The 27,794-nt window shown below is 41.1% G+C and overlaps 1 protein-coding gene across 2 annotated transcripts in view; it reads right to left on the reverse strand.

Moving 5' to 3' along the window:
• Window positions 1–203: 203 nt before the first annotated feature.
• The window catches only part of LOC140727629 (NXPE family member 3-like), a 34,668-nt gene continuing 7,077 nt past the window's right edge, over window positions 204–27,794 (reverse strand). The window contains exons 2-6 of one of the 2 annotated variants that reach the window (XM_073045236.1): window positions 22,057–22,510; window positions 19,343–20,121; window positions 10,494–10,567; window positions 7,730–7,939; window positions 204–3,981 (exon numbers count right to left, since the gene is read on the reverse strand). In XM_073045236.1, coding sequence (XP_072901337.1) covers window positions 3,428–3,981; window positions 7,730–7,939; window positions 10,494–10,567; window positions 19,343–20,121; window positions 22,057–22,191 — 1,752 coding nt within the window. In that variant the 5' untranslated portion in view covers window positions 22,192–22,510 and the 3' untranslated portion in view covers window positions 204–3,427. Of the gene's footprint in view, window positions 3,982–7,729; window positions 7,940–10,493; window positions 10,568–19,342; window positions 20,122–22,056; window positions 22,882–27,794 lie in introns of those variants that run through there. The other variant, XM_073045235.1, reaches the window with a different exon arrangement.

Consider the following 27,794-nt stretch of genomic DNA (forward strand, 5'->3'; position numbering starts at 1 on the left):
TATGGGCACTGTATATAATATGACTGTCTTTTGTATAGCAATGTATTTGTCAACGTGCAGCAGAAAGAGAGTTTGTAAATATGGTGGGAGCAAAGGATGTCGGGAATGGTGCAGAGATAGACACACCAATCCAAGATTATTTAGTTCCAGACAAGTAGTTTATTGATCATTACAGAAAGTCTCTGGTGCTTTGTGCTCCCTTCCTCTTTTCCCAACCTTGATTCCCCTTTCCCTGCCCCTTCCCACTCTCAGTCCACAATAGAGACCCATATCAGAATCTAATCTATCATCACTCACGTAGCAGTTCTCTGGTCTGTTTTTGAACATTGTGAATTCTTTTAGTCTAATTCTATATTAGCTTCAAGATAATTATTAACAAATAATTTCTATGTCAATAAAGATAATCTTCAAAAGCACCTAATTTAAGACACAAAATCAACAAATCCCAAGTTCTCTGATATTCAATGAATCCTTTACAGAATAAGCAATTTGGATTATGACAATCAATTGCTTGATAAATTGTTATTTTGTAAATCATGAATGTATTATTATTTCCTTTATATAATAGCCCTCCTATGCAACTTCAATTTTGACATGACAGATGAAGACACAAAGATGATGACCCAGATGTTCAAAACCCAAATTCCTAACCTTTCAAAGTTAACACTATTACTTTTATTGAAGCTTCCGGTACAGAATGCCCAAAAATGAATCACTTATGACAAAATACTTGTTTACAGTGACAAATTAATTCATGCATTGAATTCATCTTCAAATAAAAACTATAGGGTTGTATTACAGACCGCACAATAGTCAGAGTGAATTGGAGGAGCAAATCTGTAGAGAGATAGCAGACCGTTGTGAGAAACAGAAAGTTGTAATAGGAGGGGATTTTAACTTTCCATATATTGACTGGGACTCCCACAATGTAAAAGGGCTAGATGGCTTGGAGTTTGTCAAATGTGTTCAGGAAAGTTTTCTAAATCAATATGTAGAGGTACCTACCAGAGAGGATGCAATACTTGATCTCCTATTAGGGAACCAGACAGGTCAGGTGACAGAAGTACGTGCAGGCGAACATTTTGGGTCCAGTGACCATAATGTCATTAGTTTCAAGTTAATTATGGGTAAGGATAGGTCTGGTCCCCAAGTTGAGGTTTTAAATTGGAGAAGGGCCAATTTTGTGGAAATAAGAAAGGATCTAGGAAGTGGATTGGGATAAGTTGTTTTCTGGTAAGGATGTGTTCAGTAAGTGGAAGGCCTTCAAAGGTGAAATTTTGAGAGTGCAGAGTTTGCATGTTCCTGCCAGGATTAAAGGCAAAGTTAACAGGCATAGAGAACCTTGGTTTTCAAGGAATATTGACGATCTGGTTAAGAAAAGGAGAGGTGTATAGCAGGTATAGGCAACAAAGAACAAATGAGGTACTTGAAGAGTATAGAAAATGAAAGAAAATACTAAAGAAGGAAATCAGGAAGGCAAAAAGGAGACATGAGGTTGCTTTGGCAGATAATGTGAAGGTAAACCCAAAAGGTTTCTACAAGTATATTAAGAGTAAAAGGATAGTAAGGGACAAAATTGGTCGCCTAGAAGATCAGAGTGATTGTCTATGTGTGGAGCCTCACGAGATGGGGGAGATCTTAAACAGTTATTTTGTATCACTATTTACTCAGGAAACTGGCATAGCGTATATGGAAGGAAGGGAAACAAGCAGTAGTGTCATGGAACATACAGAGATTAAAGAGGAGGAGGTGCTTGCTGCCTTACAGCGAATAAAGTTAGATAAATCCCCCAGGCCTGACATGATATTTCCTCGGATCTTGACAGAGACAAGTGTAGAAATTGCAGGGGCCCTGGCAGAAATATTTAAAATGTCCTTAGCCACAGGTGCAGTGTCGGGGGATTGGAGGGTAGCTTATGTTGTTCCGTTGTTTAAAAAAGGCTCCAAAAGTAAACCAGGTAATTACAGGCCAATGAGCCTGACATCAGTAGTAGGTAAATTATTGGAAGGTGTTCTGAGAGTTTGAATATACAAGTATTTGGACAGCCAAGGGCTCACTAAGGATTGTCAGCATTGCTTTGTGTGTGGTAGATTGTGTTTAACGAATCTTGTAGAGTTTTTCGAAGAGGTTGCCAAGAAAGTAGATGAAGGAAAGGCTGTGGATGTTTTGTACATGGACTTTAGTAAGGCCTTTGACAAGGTCCCACATGGGAGGTTAGTTTAGAAGGTTCAGACACTAGGTACCCATGGAGAGGTTGTAAATTGGATTCGAAATTGTCTGTGTGGGAGAAGACAGAGAGTGGTAGTGGAGGATTGCTTCTCAGACTGGAGGCCTGCGACTAGTGGTGTGCCACATGGATCTGTGCTGGGACCATTGTTGTTTGTTGTCTATATCGATGATCTGGATGATAATGTAAATTGGATCAGCAAGTTTGCTGTTGATACTAAGATTGGAGGTGTTGTGGACAGCGAGGAAGGCTTTCAAAGCTTGCAGAGGGATCTGGACCAACTGGAAAAATGGGCTAGAAAATGGCAGGTGGAATTTAATGCAGACAAGTGTGAGGTGTTTCACTTTGGAAGGACAACTCAAGGTAGGACATACACAGTAAATGGTAGGGCACTGAGGAGTGCAGAGGAACAAAAGGATCTGGGAGTTCAGATACATAATTCCCTGAAAGTGGTGGCACAGGTAGACAGGGTTGTAAAGAAAGCTTTTGGCATCCTGGCATTCATAAATTAAAGTATTGAGTATAGGAGTTGGGTTGTTATGGTGAGGTTGTATAAGACATTGGTGAGGCCAAATTTAGAGTATTGTGTACAGTTCTGGCCACCTAACTATAGGAAGGATATCAGTAAGATTGAAAGACTGCAGAGAAGATTTACTAGGATGTTGCCAGGTCTTCAGGAGTTGAGTTACAGGGAAAGATTGAACAGGTTAGGATTTTATTCCTTGGAGTGTAGAAGAATGAGCGTGGATTTGATAGAGGTTTACAAAATTATGAGGGGTATAGACAGAGTAAATGGGAGTAGGCTCTTTCGACTTAGATTAGGAGAGAGAAATATGAGAGGACACGGTTTTAGGGTGAAACAGGAAAGGTTTAGGGGGAACATTAGGGAGAACTTCTTCACTCAGAGAGTGGTGGGAATGTGGAACGAGCTGCCATCTGACGTGGTAAATGCGGGCTCACTCTTAAGTTTTAAGAATAAATTGGATAGATACATGGATGGGAGAGGTCTGGAGGGTTATGGATTGGGTGCAGGTCAATGGGACTAGCAGAATAAAGTTTTGGCACAGACTAGAAGGGCTGAATGGCCTGTTTTCTGTGGTTCTATGTTCTATGGTTCAAATTGCACCAATTTTAGACAGACAAATCTAAGATTTCCAATGTCATTATGTAGATTTTGCTTTGCACGGTAAACAAATACCTTTATTCCTTTTCAGAAGGGCACACATATGAAAGAAACACATCTATTTCATTCTTTATAATAATTTGTGGAGGGTGTATGTTATGGGGCAGGTAGTGGGCTATGGTCATTTCCCATGCATCCACAAATGCAACATTCATGTGTGCAAATATTCTTCTCATCAATACATCGAGTTGATAAGAGAACCAGTCATTGTAGTTAAGAATGTAATCTTGGTTAGCTTCCCGTGCATTCCCAGTCTTTATAACAATCACTGTATCTGGATTCCTGCTGAGCAGCTGCAGAATCGATCTCCGGATGTACTGCCGCCTTCTGATGTAGACTCCCACTGGGAAAGTGTTGAAATGGGCACATATGGTAATGCCAATAACTGTATCTTTCCCTCCTTTAATTTCATTCAATTTATTTGAAATATAATACAAATGCTGGCTTGAAAGACTTCTGAATTGGATTGGTGGACCATGAGCACAATATTCCAGCATAATCTTGTTTTCCACATCCAAAGCACACAGAGGGCCAGCCTTGATATGGTTGCCAAGATCAAACATTTTAAGACCTAAATAAAATATATTTAACTTGTTAAGTCACAATCCTGATGATAATTTTTTTGAAAATTGAATAGACATTTTAAACAACATAACTCCAAAGGGAGGCATTGAATTAACTATCTCACAAGGTTAGAGCTGAATAAAGAGGGGCATTTCTCACAGTGGAATCCTGGAGCCTTTATCATTTAGTTTCCTCAAGTTATATATGGTAAGTGCCAAGCTATGACTATTTCCATTTGGAGATAATCTACCCCCCCCCCTTGACATTCAATTACATTGCTAATGTTACAATTGTTAAATCCCATTTCATCAATGTATTCAAGTTACCATTAACCAGTGGTTAGTCTGGAACAGCCGCAGAACTACTATGGTCACGTGAGCACTGAGGTTGGGTATGCTGAGGTAAATAAGTCAGCTGCTGCTCCGAAGATTCCAAGCTCTAACAATTCTCACATTGCAGCAAAACCCCAATAATTCAGCACACCTGGTACTTCAGTGTTATTAGCTTATTTTCTGGACAACTAAATGTTGCACATTTGTATGGAGATTTTACACTATTATAATCAATTTTCAATAAATCAGGTAAGTTTAAAATAAGTGAGAGAAATAGGGGCTTGGTGAGTCAAAAAGGGATTACATAAGTGTTCTTCTCCTGAGAATATCCATAAACCAATTTTTCCAAAAGTCAAAAATGAACAATGTTAATCAGGTTGATTAACATGACCATTTTTTTGTCTTCCTCAAGCAGTTACAATGGTACACAGTCAGAATGTCTCAAATCCATTGATTAATATTGATGGCTTTACAGTAGTTCAATTTTATGCTTCACTATCATTCAACCATACAGATGAATATAGCCAAATGAAACACAGCCAACAGTTACACACAGGTCAGACAGTTACGTCAGCAGAAAAGGAGTGTCAACAAAAATAACGTAACTTCAGCCTGATGATGTGTAGATTGATTGAGCATGGTATGTTGCCTTTGAGCCACGTTTCTGCAAAAACAAGCTCATTATGCACTAGTGCAGCCACAGATGAAGGCAGTCTAGCTTGCCTTCCACTCAGTGAACACTGGAGAACAATGCTCCCTCCCACATCACCTTCGGTGTCTTCTCCTCCGGACAGCTGCTGCAGTTGAGACTGGGACAAGAGGACCTGCTTTGTGCAACAACTGAAGCAATGTTGTTCCACTGCTGCCTGTGTTATCAATGAACACTGGCAATGTAGAACACTCCAAATCCCAGTTCACTGGCTCATTGACAACACAATGTCCAACGGGGTCTTGTGATCAGAAGAGGTAATGTTGCAGCTATATAGGACCCTGGTCAGACCCCACTTGGAGTACTATGCTCAGTTCTGGTCGCCTCACTACAGGAAGAATGTGGAAGCCATAGAAAGGGAGCAGATTAGATTTACAAGGATGTTGCCTGGATTGGGGAGCATGCCTTACGAAAACAGGTTGAATGAACTCGGCCTTTTCTCCTTGGTGCGACGGAGGATGAGAGGTGACCTGATAGAGGTGTATAAGATAATGGAGGCATTGACCGTATGGATAGTCAGAGGCTTTTCCCCAGGGCTGAAATGGTTGCCAAAAGAGGACACAGGTTTAAGGTGCTGGGGAGTAGGTACAGAGGAATGTCAGGGGTAAGTTTTTTACTCAGAGTGGTGAGTGCGTGGAATGGGCTGCCATCAACGGTAGTGGAGGCAGAAACAATAGGATCTTTTAAGAGACTTTTGGATAGGTACATAGAGCTTAGTAAAATAGAGGGCTATGGGTAACCCTAGTAATTCCTAAGGTAGGGACTTTTTTGGCACAACTTTGTGGGCCAAAGGGCCTGTATTGTGCTGTAGGATTTCTATGTTTCTATCACAATAAAAATGTCCAAGTTAATAATTTTCACTATTTGCTGGACCGCACACTCCTTTGCCATGACAATACTCGACAAGTCCGGGCAACAACATGATTTGCAACAAGTCAGGCTCCATTCAATCCAGGAACTTACCAGGAAAGTGTCTTGTGATTGGAAAAAAAAGACAGAGGATGAACAATTACACCTTTGACTGGATCCAGAGAGGCCGCTGTGACAGTGCATGCCACCATCTACTGGATTCAATGGAGGTGATACTATTTGATGAAGGATTTTATAAGTATCAATAGAAGAGCTAGCCTTGTTAGTTTACAATGTAAATCTATTAAGTTGCCTCTCATTGTAAGCCAGAAGCTAAATTCTTAAAGATAATGCATCTGATTAATTGCTGTAGGGAACTTTCATGAAAATAGTTTTTTTTAAAAAATAAGACTTGTTGCCTTTTGAATGTATTAGTACTTCCATAACTCCTGAAGATGTTTGGATTTCTGCAACTAACATAGCTGCTCTGACAAAGGCTTTAAAAATTATGGGGGAATTTGCATCGTCAGATCTTGTGCAACCTGGAGAGCTCCTATAAGCAGATTATCAGAGTTTCTGTATTTCATAATCTTTACTGACACAGAATTTGGCCTTTTGGCCCGTTGACTCTGCCAGCTTTTAGAGCATTCCTCTTAATCACATTCCTCCCACTTATTTGGTAAAATTCTTCCTGATGCCTGTTCACTGCCTCACACCAACCTGGCATTCTCCTACCATTGCTCATCCACAATAGGGCACTTCACAGCAGCCAGTTAAGTTACCCTGTTATCAACCACATAGCAACCAATGCAGTCAATTCAACATTTAGTGTGATACAGTTTTACACACAAGGTGATCAACTCTCTACACAGAACTCCAAGTGTAGTCTCACCAACAGCTTATACAAATGCAACATAATGTCCAAACTCCTATGCTCGGTACCCTGACTGATGACAGCCTGTGCTAAACGTCTTTTTCAACACTGTCTATTTGTGATGCTGTTTGGAATGAACCAAGCATCTGTACTCCTAGTTCCATTACACTTCCTCGTACCCCACCAGTTAGCATCTCTTGAACATCAGGCGACTGAAGAAGTTTGGCATGAGTCCCTAAATCCTCAAGACCTTCTACAGGGGCACCATTTAGAGCATCCTGACTGGCTGTATCAATGCCTGGTGTGGCAACTGTACCAACCCTGATCACTGGGTACCACACAGAGTGGTACGGACAGCCCAGCACAATTGTGGATGTGAACTTCCCTCCATTGAGGGCATTTACAACAGCAGGTGTGTAAAGGAGGCCTGGAAGATCATTGGGGAAACTCAACCATTAACTGTTTCAGCTGCTTCCGTCTGGCAAATGCTGCAACAGCATTAAAGCCAGGCCCAACAGGCTATGGGACAGCTTCTTTCTACAAGCTGGTAGACTTATAAATTTACTTCTGTACATTGCGACGGAGTCATAGCACAAAGATTTTCACTCCCTCACATGGGATGGATGTAAGATTTAAGTAAATTAAATTCAATCATAGTTCAAAGTAAATTTATCATCAAAGTATGTATATGTCACCATGAGATTAATTTTCTTGCAGGAAAATAAATACAGTAGAATTTATGAAAACTATACATAAACAAAGACTGACAAAGAACCAATGTACAAAAGAAAACAGAGCAATTTTTTTGCACACCTGCTCAGGTTTGTGCTGACAACAGGGAAGCCTATTCACATCCCCACGAGATTGACCGTCCCCATCTTGTTTCTCAGTTCTACAAGAGTAGTGCAATTATGTCCTGTCTTATTTCCATTTTATATTTAAATGCACAGAGAAACATTGTTACAAAGATCAAATGATGAATCAAACTAACCTGGAAGGAGAGCTGTCAGGTATTCAAACCACTGGCGTATTGTAGAATCTCCAAACAGATGAACTTTTTTCCCACGAAGGCACTTTGTAATTTTTGCAGGAGTGGTAAAGTGACGAATATTACAGGTTGTGGATATCCACCAGTTCTTAAAATAAAAGCCAGATGGTGATACCACTGGCTTGCCCCGAACACATTCCCTGAGATCTGTGGCTGAACGTAAAGTGAGACACATGGAGATAAAAAATATGCTAGGTTGCCATTACTTTCTGAAATGAGGAGTTTTAACTTACATAGAAAGGAGATAAACCCCTGGAAAAACCCAAACAAGACATTAATAATGTTGTGTCAGCAGGCAGAGATTAGTTTAGTTGGCCGTTTGATTACTAATTTAATCGGTTTGGCATAACGCTGTGGGCCGAACGGCTTTTTCCTATGCTATACTTTTTTACGCTCTCAACACAAAATGTCAGGCATCTCTTTTGCCTCCAGTGATACTGCTCTACCCACCAAGTTCTTCCAGCAACTTATCATTTTGCTCCATGTCCTAGTATCTGTGGTCATCTCTTTTCACAGCCAAAACTGCAGAATTTTCAGTGTGTATTTGCATTACCATATCACAAGTCCAACTAATACCCAAATATATTTCAATCTGTAATGTTTAATATCAATATTCCACATCCTCAGGAAAAAATCATGCAGTTGATTTCCAGAATAAATCCCTAGGGACAGAATATTTGGCCCACAGGAAAAAGAGCCTGTGAATACTGTTTGAATATGTTGTTTCAACTATCAGATAGTGCAGGGAAAGGTAGGGCAGTGGCAGGCCATAAATAAGATCAACTTGCTTTACATTTCTCAATTTGATAGCAGAGTTCCAGACTGTTTTTAAGGAAGCAAATATAAACCTGGAAAGTAGTTTATTCAAAAATCGGACCCAGATGTCTCAATCTACAAAACTAATTAGATATTAACTGCAATGTTCCCTCTAGGGTGGGTGGGTGGGGGTGTGTGTGTGTTTGTGTGTGTACACACCTTTTGCCAGTAGCACACAAAGGAATTTAAATTACGCACAAAAAATGGTCACCCTCTATCTCATTGGCATGTTAAGTATATTTCACGATCGTACACGATCACATTTCCTTTACTGGATTCTGATGCAGATGGTGTTGACAATGTGGAGTTTTTGATTTGTTTGCAGATTTTAGAACTGGCTCATTTATACTGTTTATATTGAAGAAATGATTTAATTATTTAGTGCACATGTTATTGTCTCTGGGCAAAAAATTGCACAGCACAAGAATTTTGCACACATTCCAAATTAGAGGGAACATTGATTAACTGCAATACTATATCTGCACCAAGAGCAAATGGTACACCACCTTATTTATGAAATGTTACATTATGAATAATAAATGGACAAAATTGTTTAAGATTACTGGTAATTCTCTCATCTACAATTTGTGCATTACAGCAGTGATTAGTAGCTGGCTAACCACTAGTTCTAACCCATTTCATTTCCTGTGGAATAAGTCACCAATTTTATTTATTGCTGCTGTTGCTGTGGGGGGGGGGGGATCTGGCAGAAATGCTCAGGCTTAGTGTATGTTTGATGATGGTCCATCATCATTGATAAATTGATAAATATATTCAGTGTAAAATTCTGGATCAATATTAAACCAACTAAACTGTACATTTTGCTGAATAAGTTATAGTTTTAAAAGGATATATAGCTGATGTTTATGTAATTCCAAAAATAAATATGTACACTGTTAAGTTATACAGGTCCACAATCCCTTATTCCAAATTCTGAAATCCAAAAAGCTCTGAAAACCGAAGTGTTTTTTCACCAACAGCTGACGTCACTCAGGTGTGACGTGGCAGCACTAGCAGAGGCCGCCAGACGCCAGTTGTGGCTCAGCGCTCGTACTAGTTACACATGCATTTGCTGTTCGCTGATATTTTGTGTTCACTGTTGACTTTGTGTTTAATTTCACTGTGAAAATGTCAAAAAGAGCTGCAGATACTCCTATGGGTAACAATGAGAAAAAGAGAAGGAAGCATCTATCATTATCAATAACACAGAAAGTGGAGTTATTGCAGAAGCTTGATCATGGTGCATCAGTGAAGAAAGAATATGGTGAATATGGTGAAGAATATAGTGTCGGAACTACTGCTGTATATGATTTAAAGAAACAGAAAGACAAGTTACTGAAGTTTTATAGTGACAGTGATGTTCTACATTTATTCCAATAAGTCATTTACCATGTGTTTGATTTCGTTCATTTGAAGCTGTATATTTTTGTTTTATTGAATGATTTTGTTGGAAATAAAAAAAAATTCTTGTCATTATTCCCTAAACAATACAGTATAACAACTATTTACATAGCATTTACATTGTATTAGGTATTATAAGTAATCTAGAGATGATTTAAAGTATACGGGAGGATGTGTATAGGTCCGGAGCTCCACTGGGTCCTAAAGTCCACCTGTACTGAGACAGGTTAAATAAGGGACTTGAGCATATGTGTTTTTTTGGTATCCATGGAGGGTCCCGGAGCCAATAAAGAGGGATTCTGAAATCCAAAAAAATTCTGAATTCTGAAATGCAACTGGCCCCAAGGATTTCAGATAAGGGATTGTGGACCTGTATTTTATTTGAAAAATCTGCAATACTTACGCCAAGGAACTACTCCATTATTCTATTTATATTTTCTCTAAAATACCAAACTATCAGTTTATTAGTTATGATTATAAATGATCTTACTTTGTCGTGGGGACGGCTTTACGATTACATGACCGATGCCACAGGGTAATATGGGTCTCTTGATGTTGACACCACTGTAAATACCAATACCATAGATTAAGTCACATGTTCAATGTAAAATATTCAGGAGACAGTTTGAAGAAAGTCCTTAACTATTCTATTTCTCCAACCTAGCCCAATGCAATTAATGTAGCCTCCAAAATTTTGGCTTTAAACTCAATCTCTTTAATAGTTTCAAAGATATAACTCAGCAAACCCAGTGCATTCCAACTTGCCTTGCACATTAGATGTTATTGCTACTAAAGGAAATTCATCTTTTATTAAAGTATCAGACTCTAGATAAGAACCATTACATTAGACTTGAGGATTAACAGTGCTGTAGCATTGCTCCATTCAGATTATTCACATCCATATGGTTCATACCAGTCAAAGGAGCTACCTAGTGTAATCTCATAAAACAGCACAGGAACAGGCCCTTTGGTCCAAAATGTTTAGCTAAACCAATTACATTAGTAATCAAATGGCTGACTAAGTACATCTTTTCTGCCTACACATTTTCATTATCCTTCCATTGTCCTCATATTCATGTGCCTACCTAAACGTCTCCTAAAAGTCCTAATGTGTCTGCCTCTGCCACCACCCCAGGCTGCACATTCCATGCAAACACCACTCTGTAAAAAAAAACCTGACCCTTACGTCTCCTTTGAAATTTCCCCCTCTCACCTTAAATGTATGCTGTCTGGTATTAGATACTTAAACACTGGGATAAAGGCGCCGTGTGTCTACTCTATCTATGCCTCTCATAATCTTATAAACTTCTGTCAGATCTCTCATTAGCCTTCGCTGCTCCAAGAAAAAAAGCAACCTGCCTAGCATCCTGGTAAATGACTTGTGCACCATCTCCAAAGCCTCGCTATCCTTCCTATAATGGAGCAACCGAAACTATGCAATACTCCAGATGTGACCTAACTAGAGTTTTATAAAGCTGCAACATAACTTGCTGACTTTTGAACTTAATGCCTTGACTAATAAAGGCAAGCATGCCATATGCCTTCTTAACCATCGTATCAACCTGTGTAGACACTTTCAGGAAGCAATGGACTGGGACCACAAGATACTTCTGTTTCTTTGACACTGTTAAGGATCTTGCCCTTAATAGTGTGCTTTCCCTTTGCATTAGACCTAGCAATGTGCAACACTTCACATTTAGGCAGTTTAAACTCCATCTGCTTTTTCTCAACAATATCTGCAACTGATTTATATCCCTTCTTGTTTATCTTGTATTCCTTTGACTTTCGATACAACACAATGTCAAGTCATCTGCAGAAATTCACCTGTTCTACCAGTCTGCTATCACCAGTACAATCTTCTATGCTATGCTGTGGTGTGCTGGGACAATGGCATCAACACAAATGATGCTAGCAGTCTCAATAATCTGATTAGGAAGCTTGGCTCTGTTATTGGAGTCAAACTGGACACACTGGAGACTGTGGTAGAACAAAAGAACTTATGGAAAGTCCTGGCAATTCTGGACAATTGTTTCTCACTCTCTACATGCCTCCTTGGCTGAACAGAGGAGCACTTTTAGTAAATGACTAAGACAACTGCGCTGCTTTATAGAGTGATATGAGGTCATTCTTACCCTCGACCATTAGGCTCTATAATGAGTCAACCTATAGCCGGGGAAATGATGACCTCCTTCTGTTAGACTGTTTGAGGTAACTTTTTTTTATTGTTTCTTACTTCTCTTCTAATATTTGTATACCTGTGCACTTGTCATACTACTGCGACACTGTAATTTCCTCTGGGATCAATAAAGTATCTATCTATTTATCTGTTGTTTTCTTTGTCAGTCAACTACACTATCCACCACAACACCAATCTTTGTATCATCTGCAAATTTACTAACCCACCAATCTACATTTTCGTTTAGGTCATAACATAACAAAGAGAGAGGTCCCAGTACAAAAAAATTCAATCAAGTTAGTAAGACATGACTTAGCTGCACAAAGTAATGCTGGCTCTCCCTAATTAGGCTATGGTTTTCCAATGGTCATAAACCCTATACCTAAAGAATTCCTCCCAGTAACCTGCTTACTACTGATGTGAGATTCACTGGTCTATAATTTCCAGAATTATCTCAATTTCCCTTTTTGAATAATGGAAGGATATTAGTTGCTTGCCAGTCCTCTGTTACCTTGCTTGTTGCTGTAGCAGACTTGAAGACATTGTTCAAGTCCACAGTAATTTCTTCTTTTGCCTCTTTCAATAACCCTGGATGTATCCCATCAAACCCTGTGACTTATCCACTTTAATGGTCTTTAAGAGATCCAAAACCACATCCTCCTTTACCTCAAAATGCTCTGTCATATCAATACTCTCAGCACTGATCTCCCTATCTCCCATGCCCTTCACCTTGGCAAATACTGATGTAAAATACTAATTAAGAGCCTCACCCATATCCTCAGCATCCAAGCAGACATCCCTTCACCCCCACTGCTTTATTCTTGAGTGGTCCCACCTTCTCCCTGGTTATCCTCTTGCTCTCACTGTATGTATAGAATGCCTTGGAATTGTTTTTAATCCTGCTTGTCAAGGACTTTTCATTGCCCCTCCTGGCTTTCCTAATTCCCTTCTTCAGTTCTTTTCTGTCTTCTTTTGTAATCCTTAAGGGCTCTGCTTGATTATAGATTCCTAAGCTTTACATACAAGTACTTTCTCTTTTTCTTCTTGTCTAAATTCAACACCTCTCTCAATATCTAAAGTTTTCTTATCTTGCCATCTTGTCCTTCCTTCTGACCAGAACAGACAGTATCTGTCCTGTACTCTATGCAGTTGGTCTTTAAGGACCAACCACATGTCAGATGTGGACTTGCTCAAAAGCAGCTGTTCCCAATTAACTCTCCTAGTTCCTACCTAATGTTTTCATAATTTGCCTTGCATCAACTTCTAGGATTGGGTGTGCAACATTGAATGTCACAATTCTGTGTGCACATCAACTCTTAGGTGAAGGAACTTCAGCTCAGATCTTTACTAATTGTCTTAGCAACTATTTAAATCTATATCCTCTGCCAAGAGAAGATGTGCTTCTTATTCACGCTTTTAAGCCCTTCATAATTCAATCCATCTCAATTGGAAAATAACTTCAGCTGCTTCTGGCCAGTATCTAAGAACTTGGTGGGATGTATCTAAGGCCAACTTCATATGAACCGATGATTGTGGAAAAAAGGGTTAAAACAGCAAGAAGTCATAAGTAACTATAGGTACTGGAATGTGGAGAAAGAAAATATCTTCTGGAAGAACTTGCTGGGACAGGAAATGAGGAGCCAAATGAATGGTTGATATTTGGGGTCGAGACTCTGCACCCATGTAGTCCCAATCCTAAACAGAACTCTTGCAGAGACTCAACCCGAAACTTAAGACTGGACAGTGACTGCACACAAGGTTAGTTCATGGTCTGTGAAATTCTCCAGAAATGCAAACCGTTTAACTGGAGGAATGTCACATCAGTACTGAGTGACTGATCAAAGTATTAACAACTGGCAGCTGCTGTGAGAAATGACCTATGGTAATTAAACTGCGAGGTACAGACTGTAAATAGATATTCATGACAACAATGTCAGTGAGCCTGGCCAGTTTATTTCAATTGAATAGTTTCCAAGTCTGCTGCTGAGTTCTATGATTGAATGTATCAGGTAGCAAGCTAATAGATGTAAGATTATTGAGAGTTATAAGCATTATTTGAATGTCTAAAATTTAGCTGATCCAAGTATTAGTAAAGATTGAGCCATACTAAATTCTGAGTGCTTTCTTTGCCTTCCATGTTGATTGTTCTTGTACATAGGGATAGGTGTAATATTTGGCATTGCCAATTTGGCATATTAATTAATGATATTGTGATCACTCTGCATTTGAATTACTGACATGCTCAGCAATAAAAAGGGGTGGCAGAGGAACTGGGTGACTCAGTGAATTAGGATAGACATTGAAAGTCAGCCTCGAGGAAGGTTCATGCCCTCCATGCCTTGTCTCAGAGAAACCAGACAGGAATTCAGTTAGAAAACAAAATTGTCACTAATACTTGTAAGGGGCTTTTGCAACATACCCAGCCATGACAGATTGGATTAGCTCCATTATTGGCAGTGGGGTGAAACACAGGGGGCTTGAGAAAAGCTTTGGGGCAATGATGCAGCCTTGTTTGTCACTGGTCGTGAAGAAAAATAGTTCTCTTTGCAGGCACATTGTTTAGGTTTGTGGCTTGCATGCCATTATGGAACAAATGCTACGTTGCCATCAATTTCTGTGGGCAAATGGAGAGAAAGGGACCTTTTCACCTGGATAGACTTGTTAGAGTTTATGTTGGAAAATAAAATACCTAGGATACTATGGGGTCTACTGACATAGTTATGGTCCAATTGAGGGGAAATTTGTGAAGTTGAGGAATTGAGCAAGGAAACAAATGCATAATGATAAGCAGCATGTTGAGACGATGGACAAAAACAGAAAAGCAAACACAAGATGTGCCCTCCAAATAAAAATGAGAAAAATGGTAAGTGGCCAAAATGAAAGAGACTTTATCTGAACCCAAGCAGCATTTATTACAAGATTGGCAAACTGGTGACACAAATAAATTGTATTATTTAAAAATAAAGAGTATTAGCAATAGGTAAGCAACACACATAAAATGCTGGAGGAACTCAGCAGGTCAGGCAGCATCTATGGAAAAAAGTATTGTTGATGTTTCAAGCTGAAACCGTTCGGCGAGAGTCTTTGTCGTAATAAGGAGAGATTGGATAAACTTGGACTGCTTTTCCTGGAATGTCAGAGGCTGAAATGTGACATTATAGAATATAAAATGAAGAGAGGTATAGTTAGTCAAAGTTGATGGTGAGATGGGGAAAAATTTAAAGCAAGTAAAGAAGAAACATTTCTTACAGAGAGTTGTAAGTGCCAGGAGAGGTGGCAGTTTTCTTGAGTGCTGGAGGCTGAGGGGAGATCTGAAAGAGGTTTAATAGATTATGAGAGGCATATATAGAGTGGAGAAAGTATCTGTTTCCCGTGGTTGAAATACCTAATACCAGAGGACATGCATTGAGGTGAGAGGGGGTACATTCAAGAGGGATGTGAGGGGCAAGTATTTTTACTCGGAGAGTTGTGGATGCCTGGAATGCATTTCCTGGTATAGTGGTAGAGGCAAATACATTAGAGGCTTTTAGGAGACGTTTGGATAGGCACGTGAATGTGAGGAAGTTGGAGGGATATGGACATGGAGAGATTAATGTTCAGGAGTTTTTCATTTGCTTTTTGCTGGTTCAGTGCAACATTGTGTGTTAAAAGGCTTTTTCTTCTGCTGTATGTTCTGCTATGTTCTATGAAGGCAACATTTAAGAGTCACTTATACAGATACATGAACAGTCAGGGAATGGAAGGAACATTGTGCACTGAAGGACCATTTCCTCAGATATACTGTTCTGTGTTCTAAGTGGATGCAGAGATAGTGAAGATATTGATCCCGACTTTCCAATATCCCCAGATTCTGGAAAGGCCTAATGGTTTACAGAAGCATAAATACAACCCCATTTAAAGAAAAGAGAATTCAGGCAGCAAGTAATAGACACTTAGTGCAACATCTATCAACAGGTTACAGAATTTTCCCCATGATGTCAGAAGTCACTGCAGAATGCTCAGAATCAGATTTAATACCATCAGCATATATCATGAAATTTGTTAACTTAGTGGCAGCAGTATAACTTCATACATGATAAACATAGGAAAAAATGAATCAATTACAGAAAGTATATATATTTAAAAAGTGCAAAACAGAAATAATAAAAAAGTGAAGTAGTGTTCATGGGTTCATTGTCCATTTAGAAATCTGATGGGAGAGGGGAAGAAGCTGTTCCTGAACCACTGAGTGTGTGGCTTCAGGCATCCTTCCTGATGGTAACAATGAGAAGAGGGCTTGCCCTGGGTGAATGGAGACCAAGAATTGTGTATTTGGATTTCCAGATGCTATTGGATAAAAGGTTATCACACAATGCAAGTACCTAATTATATATATCATATTATAGATTATGTAATGAGGACCAACTAATTAACAGTCAGGATAATGAATCACTTTGGTTGGCAACCTCTAACACATCAGTGGTACAGACAGAGTGACAGTATATTCCATTGAATTTAAGTTGTTTAGGAAGAGGGACTGAATGTAGTGTAACCATATTTACTGACATTGCAAATATATTTGAAAGCAAGCAGAGGATGACAAAGACTGCAAAGGAAAATAAAGCAGTTATACAGGAGGCAGAAAAATGGTAGATCATTTTTAGATCTTTTCTTACAACACAGAAAGAAACAATTTCATATTTCATTTCATATTTCAAGCCTATGCCAGTTCTTGGAGCAATTCCACTTCCAGAAAGCTTTTGATAAAGTCCCACATAGGAGATTAGTGGGCAAAATTAGGGCACATAGTATTGGGGGCAGAGGACTGACATGGATTGAAAATTGGCTGGCTGACAGGAAACAAAGAGTAGCAATTAACGGGTCCCTTTCGGAATGGCAGGCTGTGACCAGTGGGGTACCGCAAGGTTCGGTGCTGGGACCGCAGCTGTTTACGATATACATTCATGATTTAGATGAAGGGATTAAAAGTAACATTAGCAAATTTGCTGATGACACAAAGCTGGGTGGCAGTGTGAAATGTCAGGAGGATGTTATGAGAATGCAGGGTGACTTGGACAGGTTGGGTGAGTGGGCAAATATATGGCAGATGCAGTTAAATGTGGATAAATGTGAGGTTATCCACTTTGGTGGCAAGAACAGGAAGGCAGATTACTATCTAAATGGAGTCAAGTTAGGAAAAGGGGAAGTACAACGAGATCTAGGTGTTCTTGTACATCAGTCAATGAAAGCAAGCATGCAGGTACAGCAGGCAGTGAAGAAAGCTAATGGCATGCTGGCCTTTATAACAAGAGGAATTGAGTATAGGAGTAAAGAGGTCCTTCTGCAGCTGTACAGGGCCCTGGTGAGACCCCAACTGGAGTATTGTGTGCAGTTTTGGTCTCCAAATTTGAGGAAGGACATTCTTGCTATTGAGGGAGTGCAGAGTAGGTTCACAAGGTTAATTCCCGGAATGGTGGGACTGTCATATGTTGAAAGATTGGAGCGACTGGGCTTGTATACACTGAAATTGAGAAGGATGAGAGGGGATCTGATTGAAACATATAAGATTATTAAGGGATTGGACACGCTGGAGGCAGGAAACATGTTCCCGCTGATGGGTGAGTCCAGAACTAGAGGCCACAGTTTAAGAATAAGGGGTAGGCCATTTAGAACAGAGATGCAGAAAAACTTTTTCACCCAGAGAGTGGTGGATATGTGGAATGCTCTGCCCCGGAAGGCAGTGGAGACCAAGTTTCTGGATGCATTCAAGAGAGAGTTAGATAGAGCTCTTATAGATAGCGGGGTCAAGGGATATGGGGAGAGGGCAGGAACAGGGTACTGATTGTGTATGATCAACCATGATCATAGTGAATGGTGGTGCTAGCTAGAAGGGCCAAATGGCCTACTCCTGCACCTACTGTCTATTGTCTATTGTCTCTCTTGCTGTCCTTTTACCTGTTTTTTTTCAGATATTTATCAAATCTTCCCCCAATTCTCGTACCAGCATAGAGATAATTTATAGTAATTAAACCTAACAACCAGCACCAGCAAACTGGAGCAACTGAAACTTCTTAAATTAATTAGAACTCCAAATGTAGAAACAAAATGAATGGAAATTCAAAGCAACAAACAGCGTAGGTTAGATACAAATCAGAAACAAACCCAGAAAATACTGAAAAATGGCAATAACAAAATAACAAGACAGCACAGGTGAAGTACAGTGTCTACTTGCCTGTCACAAAACAAAACAAACAAAACTATTAAATAACAAGACACAGAAAATGCTGGTGGAACACAGCAGGCCAGGCAGCATCTATAGGGAGAAGTGCTGTCGACATTTCTGACGAAGGGTCTCGGCCCGAAACGTCGTCAGCGCTTCTCCCTATAGATGCTGCCTGGCCTGCTGTGTTCCACCAGCATTTTCTGTGTCTTGTTGTTTGAATTTCCAGCATCTGCAGATTTCCTCGTGTTTGCTCTTTAAAAAAAACTATTAAATAAGTCATTATTAACACTTTTTATGGAAAATGAACATTGCAATCACTAGATTATAACTTCCCTTGCAGTGTAAACTGAAGCCTCGAAGGTGCAGGGCGGTTGTGACATGGCATTTATGAGGCAAATCAAGGCAGTGGTACCTGGAGCAGACTTGGAGATGATTCGAAGTGACAGAACCAAGGTGAAACATGCAGACCCATGGCAGGACTGGGGTTTGAACAATTTAAGTGCCGGACCTAATTGGAAGGGCTGGGTACAGGCTGAATTGAGGAGGTGGAGTCCAGACCAAAGAGCGTATCGATCCGGAGGGGCCCTGACAAAAGAGCGAGGAATGACCTGAGGCTTGCACAGTTTAAACGCCAGGCCAAATTAAAAAGGTCAGGGTGTCAGGGCTGGAGGTGAGGGGCAGGCCAGTACAACTCGCCTCACTGACACTGTGCCCTGCAACTAATTGGCTGCAGTGATGACTGGCTTTGTGGCTGTGGACTTATTTCGGGAACTTCAAGTGTTTGCATGATTTGTTGTTTTTCTGCACAGTGGGTGTTTGTCGTTTTTTAATGGGTTCTATTGGGTTACTTTGTTTTGTGGCTGTCTGTACGGAGATGAATCTCAGGGTTGTATATCATATACACACTTTGATATTAAACACATTTTGACTTTGAATTTCAAAAAAAGTAAATGTTCGTAACCTTTGAAAAAAACGTCTTTCTTCTCCAATTATAACATTCTTTGCATATCCTCCTATAGCATAATTTATGTGAGAAGAACAGGAAAGCTTCTTTGGTTTGTAACAGAACCAGGGCTCCCCTGCCCTGAGATCAGTAAAATTGCAGAGTGGTTTAGTTTCAGGCAAAAACAGACTGCATACTGTAGTCTCGGAAACATCCCCAGCTTTGAAAGTACATTTCAAATACACTCTATCTGGTCGTTCTTCACGTAGCCTTTTTAATATTTGGATCCCTTCACTGGGATGAACCAACGAAACAGACACTTGGACTTTTCCCGCCCAGGATAAATTAAAATTTATATAGTAAAATCCATTTTGATGATCTATAACCGTTCCTGCTGAACCAGCTTTCAACTCTGGAGTGTGGATCCGGGCTTGGAGATAGTCACCCCCGTATTGCTTTGGATTTCCTTCAAAATCGTACATACGTACCATCACCTGTAACTGATCTCCCACATAGAAAGTCTTTCCAGAATTTAAAATAACAAAGCAAGTATGTGTTGGGTCACTGCTTTTCTGAAAGGGAACTTCAGCATTGGGAGGCTTTGGCCATTCAATCAGTTTCATCAAGGCTGAACCCTCCAATCTTTCTTCAGGAGTGAAGCTGTGATACTGATAGCCAATCTTCACCAGCCTGTGTACCCAATCGATCTCCTCCATTTTCCCTTCCTGCTGTGTTGTGGAATTACTTTTTGGAGCTGGATTTTTGGGCTTTCCTCTGGAAGTTGAAAATTGCTCGAACTACGGAAAGCAACAACATTAATGAATATACTTTTCAACATCATCACACCCACATTTTTTTCATGTTCATTATCAAGTCGAGAATCATTAGAAAACATAGTTCTAATCACAGAATTATTATCTAGTGTTCACAGCATTATACACGCCCTCAGAAGCCACCTCATTAGGTACACATGTTCACCTTGTTAATGCAGTTCTGTGGGTGAACACACCTTGTTAATAAGAGAGGTCAGAGGAGAATGGCCAGATTGGTTCAAGCTTACAGGAAGGTGACAGTAATTCAAATACCCGTGGATTACAACAGCGGTGTGCAGAAGAGCACCAGCAGCAGAAGATTATGAAAATACACTCACACTTCCTGTACCTAATAAAATGGCCACTGAGTGTATACTTCAGTGAGAAAGGCTCTACCTGACACTTTCTAGCATGATATCTAAAAACAAGAGATAAACTAAATTAATAAAAATGCTTACAATGTATTCCTATACAGTGAATTTATCCACTCAGCGCCCGAAGCTAACTAAAGGAGGAACTGAATTTCGCATTATCCACAGTTAATGAAGTGAAAACAAAGAGTCATTCTCACTGCTGAGCATTGTGCAAAGATTCTGTTAGATCAGCCTATGCAGCAAAGTGGGATTGTCCACTGTGCCCCACTACAGGTCAGGTGAACTGTTAATGCTCACTGTCAGTGCTGAACAGAACGCTTTGTCAGGGCATGCAGAGCACCCGTGGACGGCAGTACGATTTGTATCCATAATGGCTCTAATTAAAGTAACAATTTCCAACAGTAGAGATTGCTAAACTCCATTTCTGCCGAAAACTGGGCAGCGGGAGATCTGTGGACATCGATTCGTTGGGTCAACTATACTTCACCATTGTTCCCAATTCCATTACTGGCTGAACTTAACAATAAAAAATCAGAAGGAACAGATCATATTTCAAATTCTGGTCGTTTGCTACTTAAATACACCCGAGGACACCAGTCACAAGGACTGTACATTGGGGAGCTGGGGTGGAAGGTGTATCGGGCAGTACCGCACAACAGGTTTCTGAGCAGGTTCACCTGTCCACTCTGTAGACGGGAACAGTCAGTGAACCACGCGTACACGGAACGGGGGAGGTTGCAGCCTCTCTGTTCGTTTCTCAAGGGGCTGCTGCTGAGGTTCTCGCTGCACTTTAGTTCCGCGTTCCTCATCTACTGGCACCCAGTTCGGAAGGGGGTGGGAATGCTCATGGGCCTGGCCAAGTTGGCCATTTATGTGTCGAAGCGGCTGAAAATGGAAGACACTGCCCAGGCAGATTGCCCGCCCCGTGCCCCTCTTCTGAGGATTTGTTCGCTCCCGGCTGTTCTTGGAGAGGGAGCACGCGGTACAATGAGAAACTTCCAGGAACGGTGCCCCCACGGCACGGGGTATTGACGGTTTTATAGACGGTAGTAACCACATTTTGATCTGAATATACTTACTGTCTTGTAAATACTGAATGTTTGTACCTGATGATGTAAATAAACTTTTATAGTTTAATAAAAAGTGATTTAAAATAGCCGTTTCAACGCTATGAAGGCGCAGCTTAATAATTTCTCCGTTGCTCTGTGTGTAGATCCACAGTTGAAGGGGAGAAAGTGGGAAGGCACAGCAGATACCCGTGTCTACTTGCAGGGTTGGTAATGAGCGAAAACGACGATGTACCCAAACTGCACCAACAGTTTGCGTGTCCGAGCGGACAGGATGGTGAAAGAGAGCATGGGTTAAAGTCTTGAGTTGCCAGTAGAAGGAGAAGAGGAGCGATGAGCAACAGATTGTGATCATTTTAATCATTTCCCTGTAAAACGGGTGCTCAACAAGAGACGCGCACTCGTTTAAACACAATCACTTCAAACGATGGTCAGGAACTGCTTTTCACTGAGCATTTTACTTTCACCATTATACACACCTTTGTATTCTGCAGGGTTAGAAAGACCAGTGTCAGAGTTAACAGCATCAAAAACACGAACAGCGAACGCTGGATATAACCGTTTTTAAATTTAGGTTGTTCTTCCATATCGGCAAGTCTAGAACTCCCGTGCATTTACGGACTTTCAGTTTTAACGCGCATGCCCGTTTCCTCGGTCCGAGAGGTCGACTGTCCGTTTATTTCCATTGATGTTGCTGACCTGCAGAGTTTCTCGGTTATTTTGCGTGTTGCTTTAGATTCCAGGATCTCTAGAGTTTATCGTGCTTATAGTTCGCTGCTTTTGTCTAAGAGAAAGATACTCTGATGGTTTCCTGGCTGCATCGAAAGGTGAGGGAGCGCGCTGTTTCCTGGTTTTCTCACTTTATTTTCATCTGGATGGGCGATCTAAATCTGGGTGTTTGTAATCCTGTTTGAAATTCTCATCAAGAGGCATCTGTAGAAGGGGGAACGGTTAAAAATGTTCACCTTTTTGTTGGACCATGGTTCCCCGAAAACGTCGTTTTTGCCAACAAAACTTATTTTGTATTATTCTTTATGAATCTACCTATTAATAATTGTAAAACTCGCCGAGTGAACCTCCTTGCCCAAGACAGGCAACGCATAAATATTTCAAACAATAGTCCTTCGAAGTTTTGTTTTGCCTGAATGTCAGAATCAATGGGCGCGACTGTGCAGCCGCCAGCACTGTGAGATACGAGCGTCACATTGCATCAGTGGGGAGCGACACAATTGTTACTTTGAGTCATGGTATAAAGATATCCTTCGGTTCAACTGGTTAATGCGGAGCAAGATTCTCATCTACGCTGGTTCCACTTGCCCCGATTGGCCCGTTAAAAAACATGTTTCCGACTACGGACTCTAAATGTTGTAATGTGCCACAACTACATCCTCTAGCAGCTCATTTCAAACACTCATCACTCACTGGCTGAAAAATGAGCCCCCCCCCCCCCCCAAGTTCCCATTAAATCCCATCCTTCTTGCTTTAAACGTACTCACACTTTAACCGTTCCTCTTTCTACAGAACCCTAAACGTCCGCCCTCTAGCTCTTGGTTCAGCAGCCCAGGGAAATGCACTCTGCACATTCACCCCACCTCTGCCCTTCATAACTTCATACACAATGTTGCATAATAACCCACAACGAACAGCACTGAAGCCATGTTACAGATGTATTAGTCAGCATCTCCATGGTTATAGTCATTGGATTTGCATAGTTTGCATTGTGACTAGTTGCGAGGAAGTTCAATAACCCAAAGTTTGTAGACTTCTGGGATGTAAATTGGTTAAGTTCCATGTGTTGTTATTATTATTATTATTATTATTATTATTATTATTGTTGTAGGGGCATGAGGTACGAGCATAACCAAGGCCAAGCACACTCCTTTCCCTCCTGGCACTTACCCTTGCAAGCAGAACAAGTGCTACACTTGCCTCTACAGCTCCTCCTTTACTACCATCCAGGGCCCTGAACAGTCATTCTGGGTGAGGCGGCACTTCACCTGTGAGTCTGCTGGGGTCAATTACCGTGTTTGGTGCTCCTGGTGCCGCCTCCTGTACATCGGTGAGACCCGACGTAGATTGAGAGACTGTTTCGCCGAGCACCTATGCTCCGTCCACCTGAACAAGCGGAATCTCCCAGTTGCCACTCATTTTAATTCCACTTCCCATTCCCATTCCGATATGTCCATCTATGGCCTCCTCCACTGTCGGGATGAGGCCACACTTAGGTTGGAGGAATGACACCCTGTATTCTGTTTGGGTAGCCTCCAACTTGATGGCATGAACATCGATTTCTCAAACTTCTGATAATGCCTCCCCACTCTCTTCTCCATTTCCCACCCCCTTTTCCCTCTCTCACCTTGTCTCCATGCCCACTCATCGTCTCCCCTGGGACCTTCCCCCTTTCTCTTTCTCCCGTGGCCTTCTGTCTCCTTCACCAATCAACCCCAACTCTTTACTTTATCCCTCTCCCTCCAGGTTTCACCTACCACCTGGCGTTTTTCTCTCCCCTCCCCATCTTTAAAATCTACTCCTCAGCTTTTTTTTCTCCAGTCCTGCCAAAAGGGTTTCCACCCGAAATATCGACTGTACTTTTTTCCACAGATGCTGCCTGGCCTGATGAGTTCCTCCAGCATTTGTGTTTGTTGCTTGGATTCCCAGCATCTGCAGATTTTCTTTTGTACATGCTCATTCCTCAATTGCTAAGCACATTTGGACTATTTTAAAAACACAAAATGCTGGCAGAACTCAGCAGGCCAGACAGCATCTATGGGAGGAGGTAGTGACGACATTTCAGGCCGAAACCCTTCATCAGGAGTGTTTTGTGTTTCATCAAGGGTTTCGGCCAGAAACATCGTCACTACCTCATCCTATAGATGCTGTCTGGCCTGCTGAGTTCTGCCAGCATTTTGTGTTTTTATTTATCTCCAGCATCTGCAGATTCACTCGTGTTGCCTTTGGACTATTTTAGTGTGTTTAGTATTGTTGCAGATTTACATAAATATTGTTGTGTCCGTCTAGTTGTTTAATGATATTGTGCAGTGACTCTGTGATGATTCCAGTTGTAGATATTACTATTGGGACAATGTATACCCTGTTCATGTTCCATTGTCTTCCAGTTTCAGTTTTTTTAATTCATCATATTTTTGGTGTTTTTACTTATTGATTTCTATATGCAATATGTGTTTGGAGTGGCTATATTAATTAAGTTTTTCTTGCTTGTTCATTGGGATGGTTATTATGGATTGTCCTATCAGTAATAATGGATCAGTTGTAATATAATTTGTAGGACTGTTTAAAACTGGATCAGGCTTGTGTTTATGGTAAGGAATGGTGTCTTTAATGAGTTTGTATTTTAGAGCAAGGTTTTGGTGAATGATGTGTGCAACTTGTTTGTGCCTGTGTAAGTAATCAGATTGAGTTAAACTGCTGCAGGATCCTGTGATGTGCTGGATTGTTTCAGCTTCCTCTTGGCATTAATCTAAGTGTGTTTGAGTCTACATAGTGTTTTCTAAATGTAGTCATTTCCCTTCTTATTATTCTCTGTAAATTTTCCAGATCAGTTTTGGACCAAGATATTATGCCAAAAGAATACATTAATATGGGAAAAGTGAAAATGTTTATTGTCTGTGTGATATTTTTACTCTTAAGCTTTGTTTGAAAGATTTTCTTAAGCCTTGAAGTAAATTCTGTCAGAAGTTTTCCCCTTATCGCACTATGATCCATTTACTTTGCTTGTTGATATCCCAGATACTTGTATGTTTCATATTCATCCATCAGTTGTACTATATCCTGCTGCTCTGTTTTATATTCTACTAGATCTATTGCACCTTTCTTTATGTTTAGTGTTCTGCACTTGTCTAGTCCAATGTTTGGCAGATCATCACATTTGTGCATTGAGGCAGCACAAGGGGAACATAATAACAGAATGTGGAGTGAAGTGTTACAGTTACAGATAAAGTGCCGTGCAAACAGACGATAAGGTGAAAGTCTTTAGTTATGAGTTCAAGAGTCCATCTTATTGTACTAGTGAGACATTCAATTAGTTTATAACAGCAGGATGAAAGTTGTCCTTCAGCCTGGTTGTACATGCTTTCAGACTATTGTATCTACGTCAGAGGAGAGAGAATGTCTGGGTGGATGGGGCCTTTGATTATGTCGGGTGCTTGTTGATTACAAGGCAGCAAGGATTGTAAAGAAGCCCATGGAGGAGAGAATGGTTTTCTGGATATGTTCAGCTGATCCACAACTCCTTGCAGTTTCTTGCAGTGTCAGTCACAGCAGTTGTTGTACCAGGCCTCAATGCATCTGGATAGGATGCTTTTTATGGTTCATCTATAAAACGATGTGAGAGTCAAAGGGATATGGCAAATTTCTTAAGCCTTCTGATGAAGTAGAGGCATTGGTGTGTTTTCTTGATTATAAGACCATAAGACATAGGAGCTGAATTAGGCCATTCAGCTTATCAGGTCAACTCTGCCATTCCATCAGGCTGAACCCAGATCCCACTCAACCCCATACACCTGCCTTCTCACCACATCCTTTGACGCCCTGACTGATTAGGAAGCTATCAACTTCCGCCTTAAATATATGCACAGACTTGGCCTCCACCACAGTCTATGGCAAAGCAATCCAGGGATTTATTACTGTTCAGCTAAAAAAAATACCTCTTTTCCTCTGTTCTAAAGGGTCACTTGTCAATTCTGAGGCTATGCCCTCTGGGCTGGATACCCCCACCACAGGAAACATCCTCTCCACATCCACCCTATCTCGTCCTTTCAATATTCAGTAGTTTTCAATGAGATCCCCTCGCATGCTTCTAATTTCCACTGAATACGGGCCCAAACTGCCAAATGCTCCTCAAACCCCTTTATTTCTGGAATCATCCTTGTGAACCTCATCTGGACTCTCTCCAATGATAACATATCCTTTCTGAGATATGGTGCCCAGAACTATTGACAATACTCCAAGTGTGGCCTGACTAGTGTCTTATAAAATCTCAACATTATCTCCTTGCTTTTATATTCTATTCTCTAGTACCTGACTCTTCCCCTTCCCCCTCCTAACCGTGACCCACCTGTCTGCTTCCCGTGGCCCCGGAGTGACCACCTGCCTGTAACTCCTCTCTATCACCTCCTCACTCTCCCTGACCAGATGAAGGTCATCAAGCTGCAGCTCCAGTTCCCTCACACGGTCCCTTAGGAGCTGCAGCTCGGTGCACCTGGTGCAGATGTGGACTTCCGGAAAGCTAGGAGACTCTAGGACCTCCCACATCTGACACTGAGAACAACAAGCTGCCCTCACACTCATACTTCCCGTTTCCTCAAATAACAGGAAAAACTGAAACCTGAACCTACCTCGCCTAACCCGCTTCCACCTAAGCCCGTTGAGCCCTAGCCCTTAAACCTTCACTCTGCTCCCAGCTCACTCTGCTGCCCGCAAACGACGCTGCCCGCTGTATCAGGCTGTGTCCTTTTTAAATCTTCCCCGCTTCACTGCCCACCATCAAATGCCTGCGCAGTCCCACCTCTCTTAACTCTGATGAGAATAAGAAAAATTCAAGATGGCTCCCGCCGCACTCCCGTTAGGATCCTCTCCAAAAGTAGTGGTGGAGTTAGTGGGTGAAGGTGTTGTTCAGTCCTACTGCTTGGGGAAAATAACTGTTTTTAACTCTGGTGGCCCTAACCGTGGATGCAAATTCGTCTCCCCCCTGATGGGAATGGGTGGGATCCTTCATGATGTTCCTGGCTCTTTTCTGTCACCTCTCATATGTTCTTGGTGATGGGTAGGCTGGTGCCAGTGATGTGTTGGACAGTTTTGATTACATGTTGAGCCTTCCTGTCTGCTGCAATGCAGTTTCCGTCCCAAGCAGTCCCAAAGAGTTTAAAACTGCTCACAGTTTCCACTGTTGTGCTGCCAATGTAAAGGTCACAGTGAGGTCTGTGAGTTCTCCTGAAATTGATAATCATCTCCTTTGCTTTATTGACATTAAGAAAGATGTTATCTGTCTGGCACCAGGCCTTGAGTTCTTCCACCTTCTCTCTGTAGGCCATCTCATTGTTGTTGGCGATGAACCCCACCACTGGCATATCATCAGTAAGCTTGATGTGATTGCTTGGGTGTTTGGTTCTGCAATCTTGTGCGCACACATCCCTGGGGGCACCCAGATTGAGGAAAATTGGGGCGGAGGAGTGGTTGTGTGTCCTGATTTTCTGAGGTC

This window comes from Hemitrygon akajei, chromosome 5 (assembly GCF_048418815.1).
Source record: "Hemitrygon akajei chromosome 5, sHemAka1.3, whole genome shotgun sequence".
Classification (NCBI taxonomy): Eukaryota; Metazoa; Chordata; class Chondrichthyes; order Myliobatiformes; family Dasyatidae; genus Hemitrygon; species Hemitrygon akajei.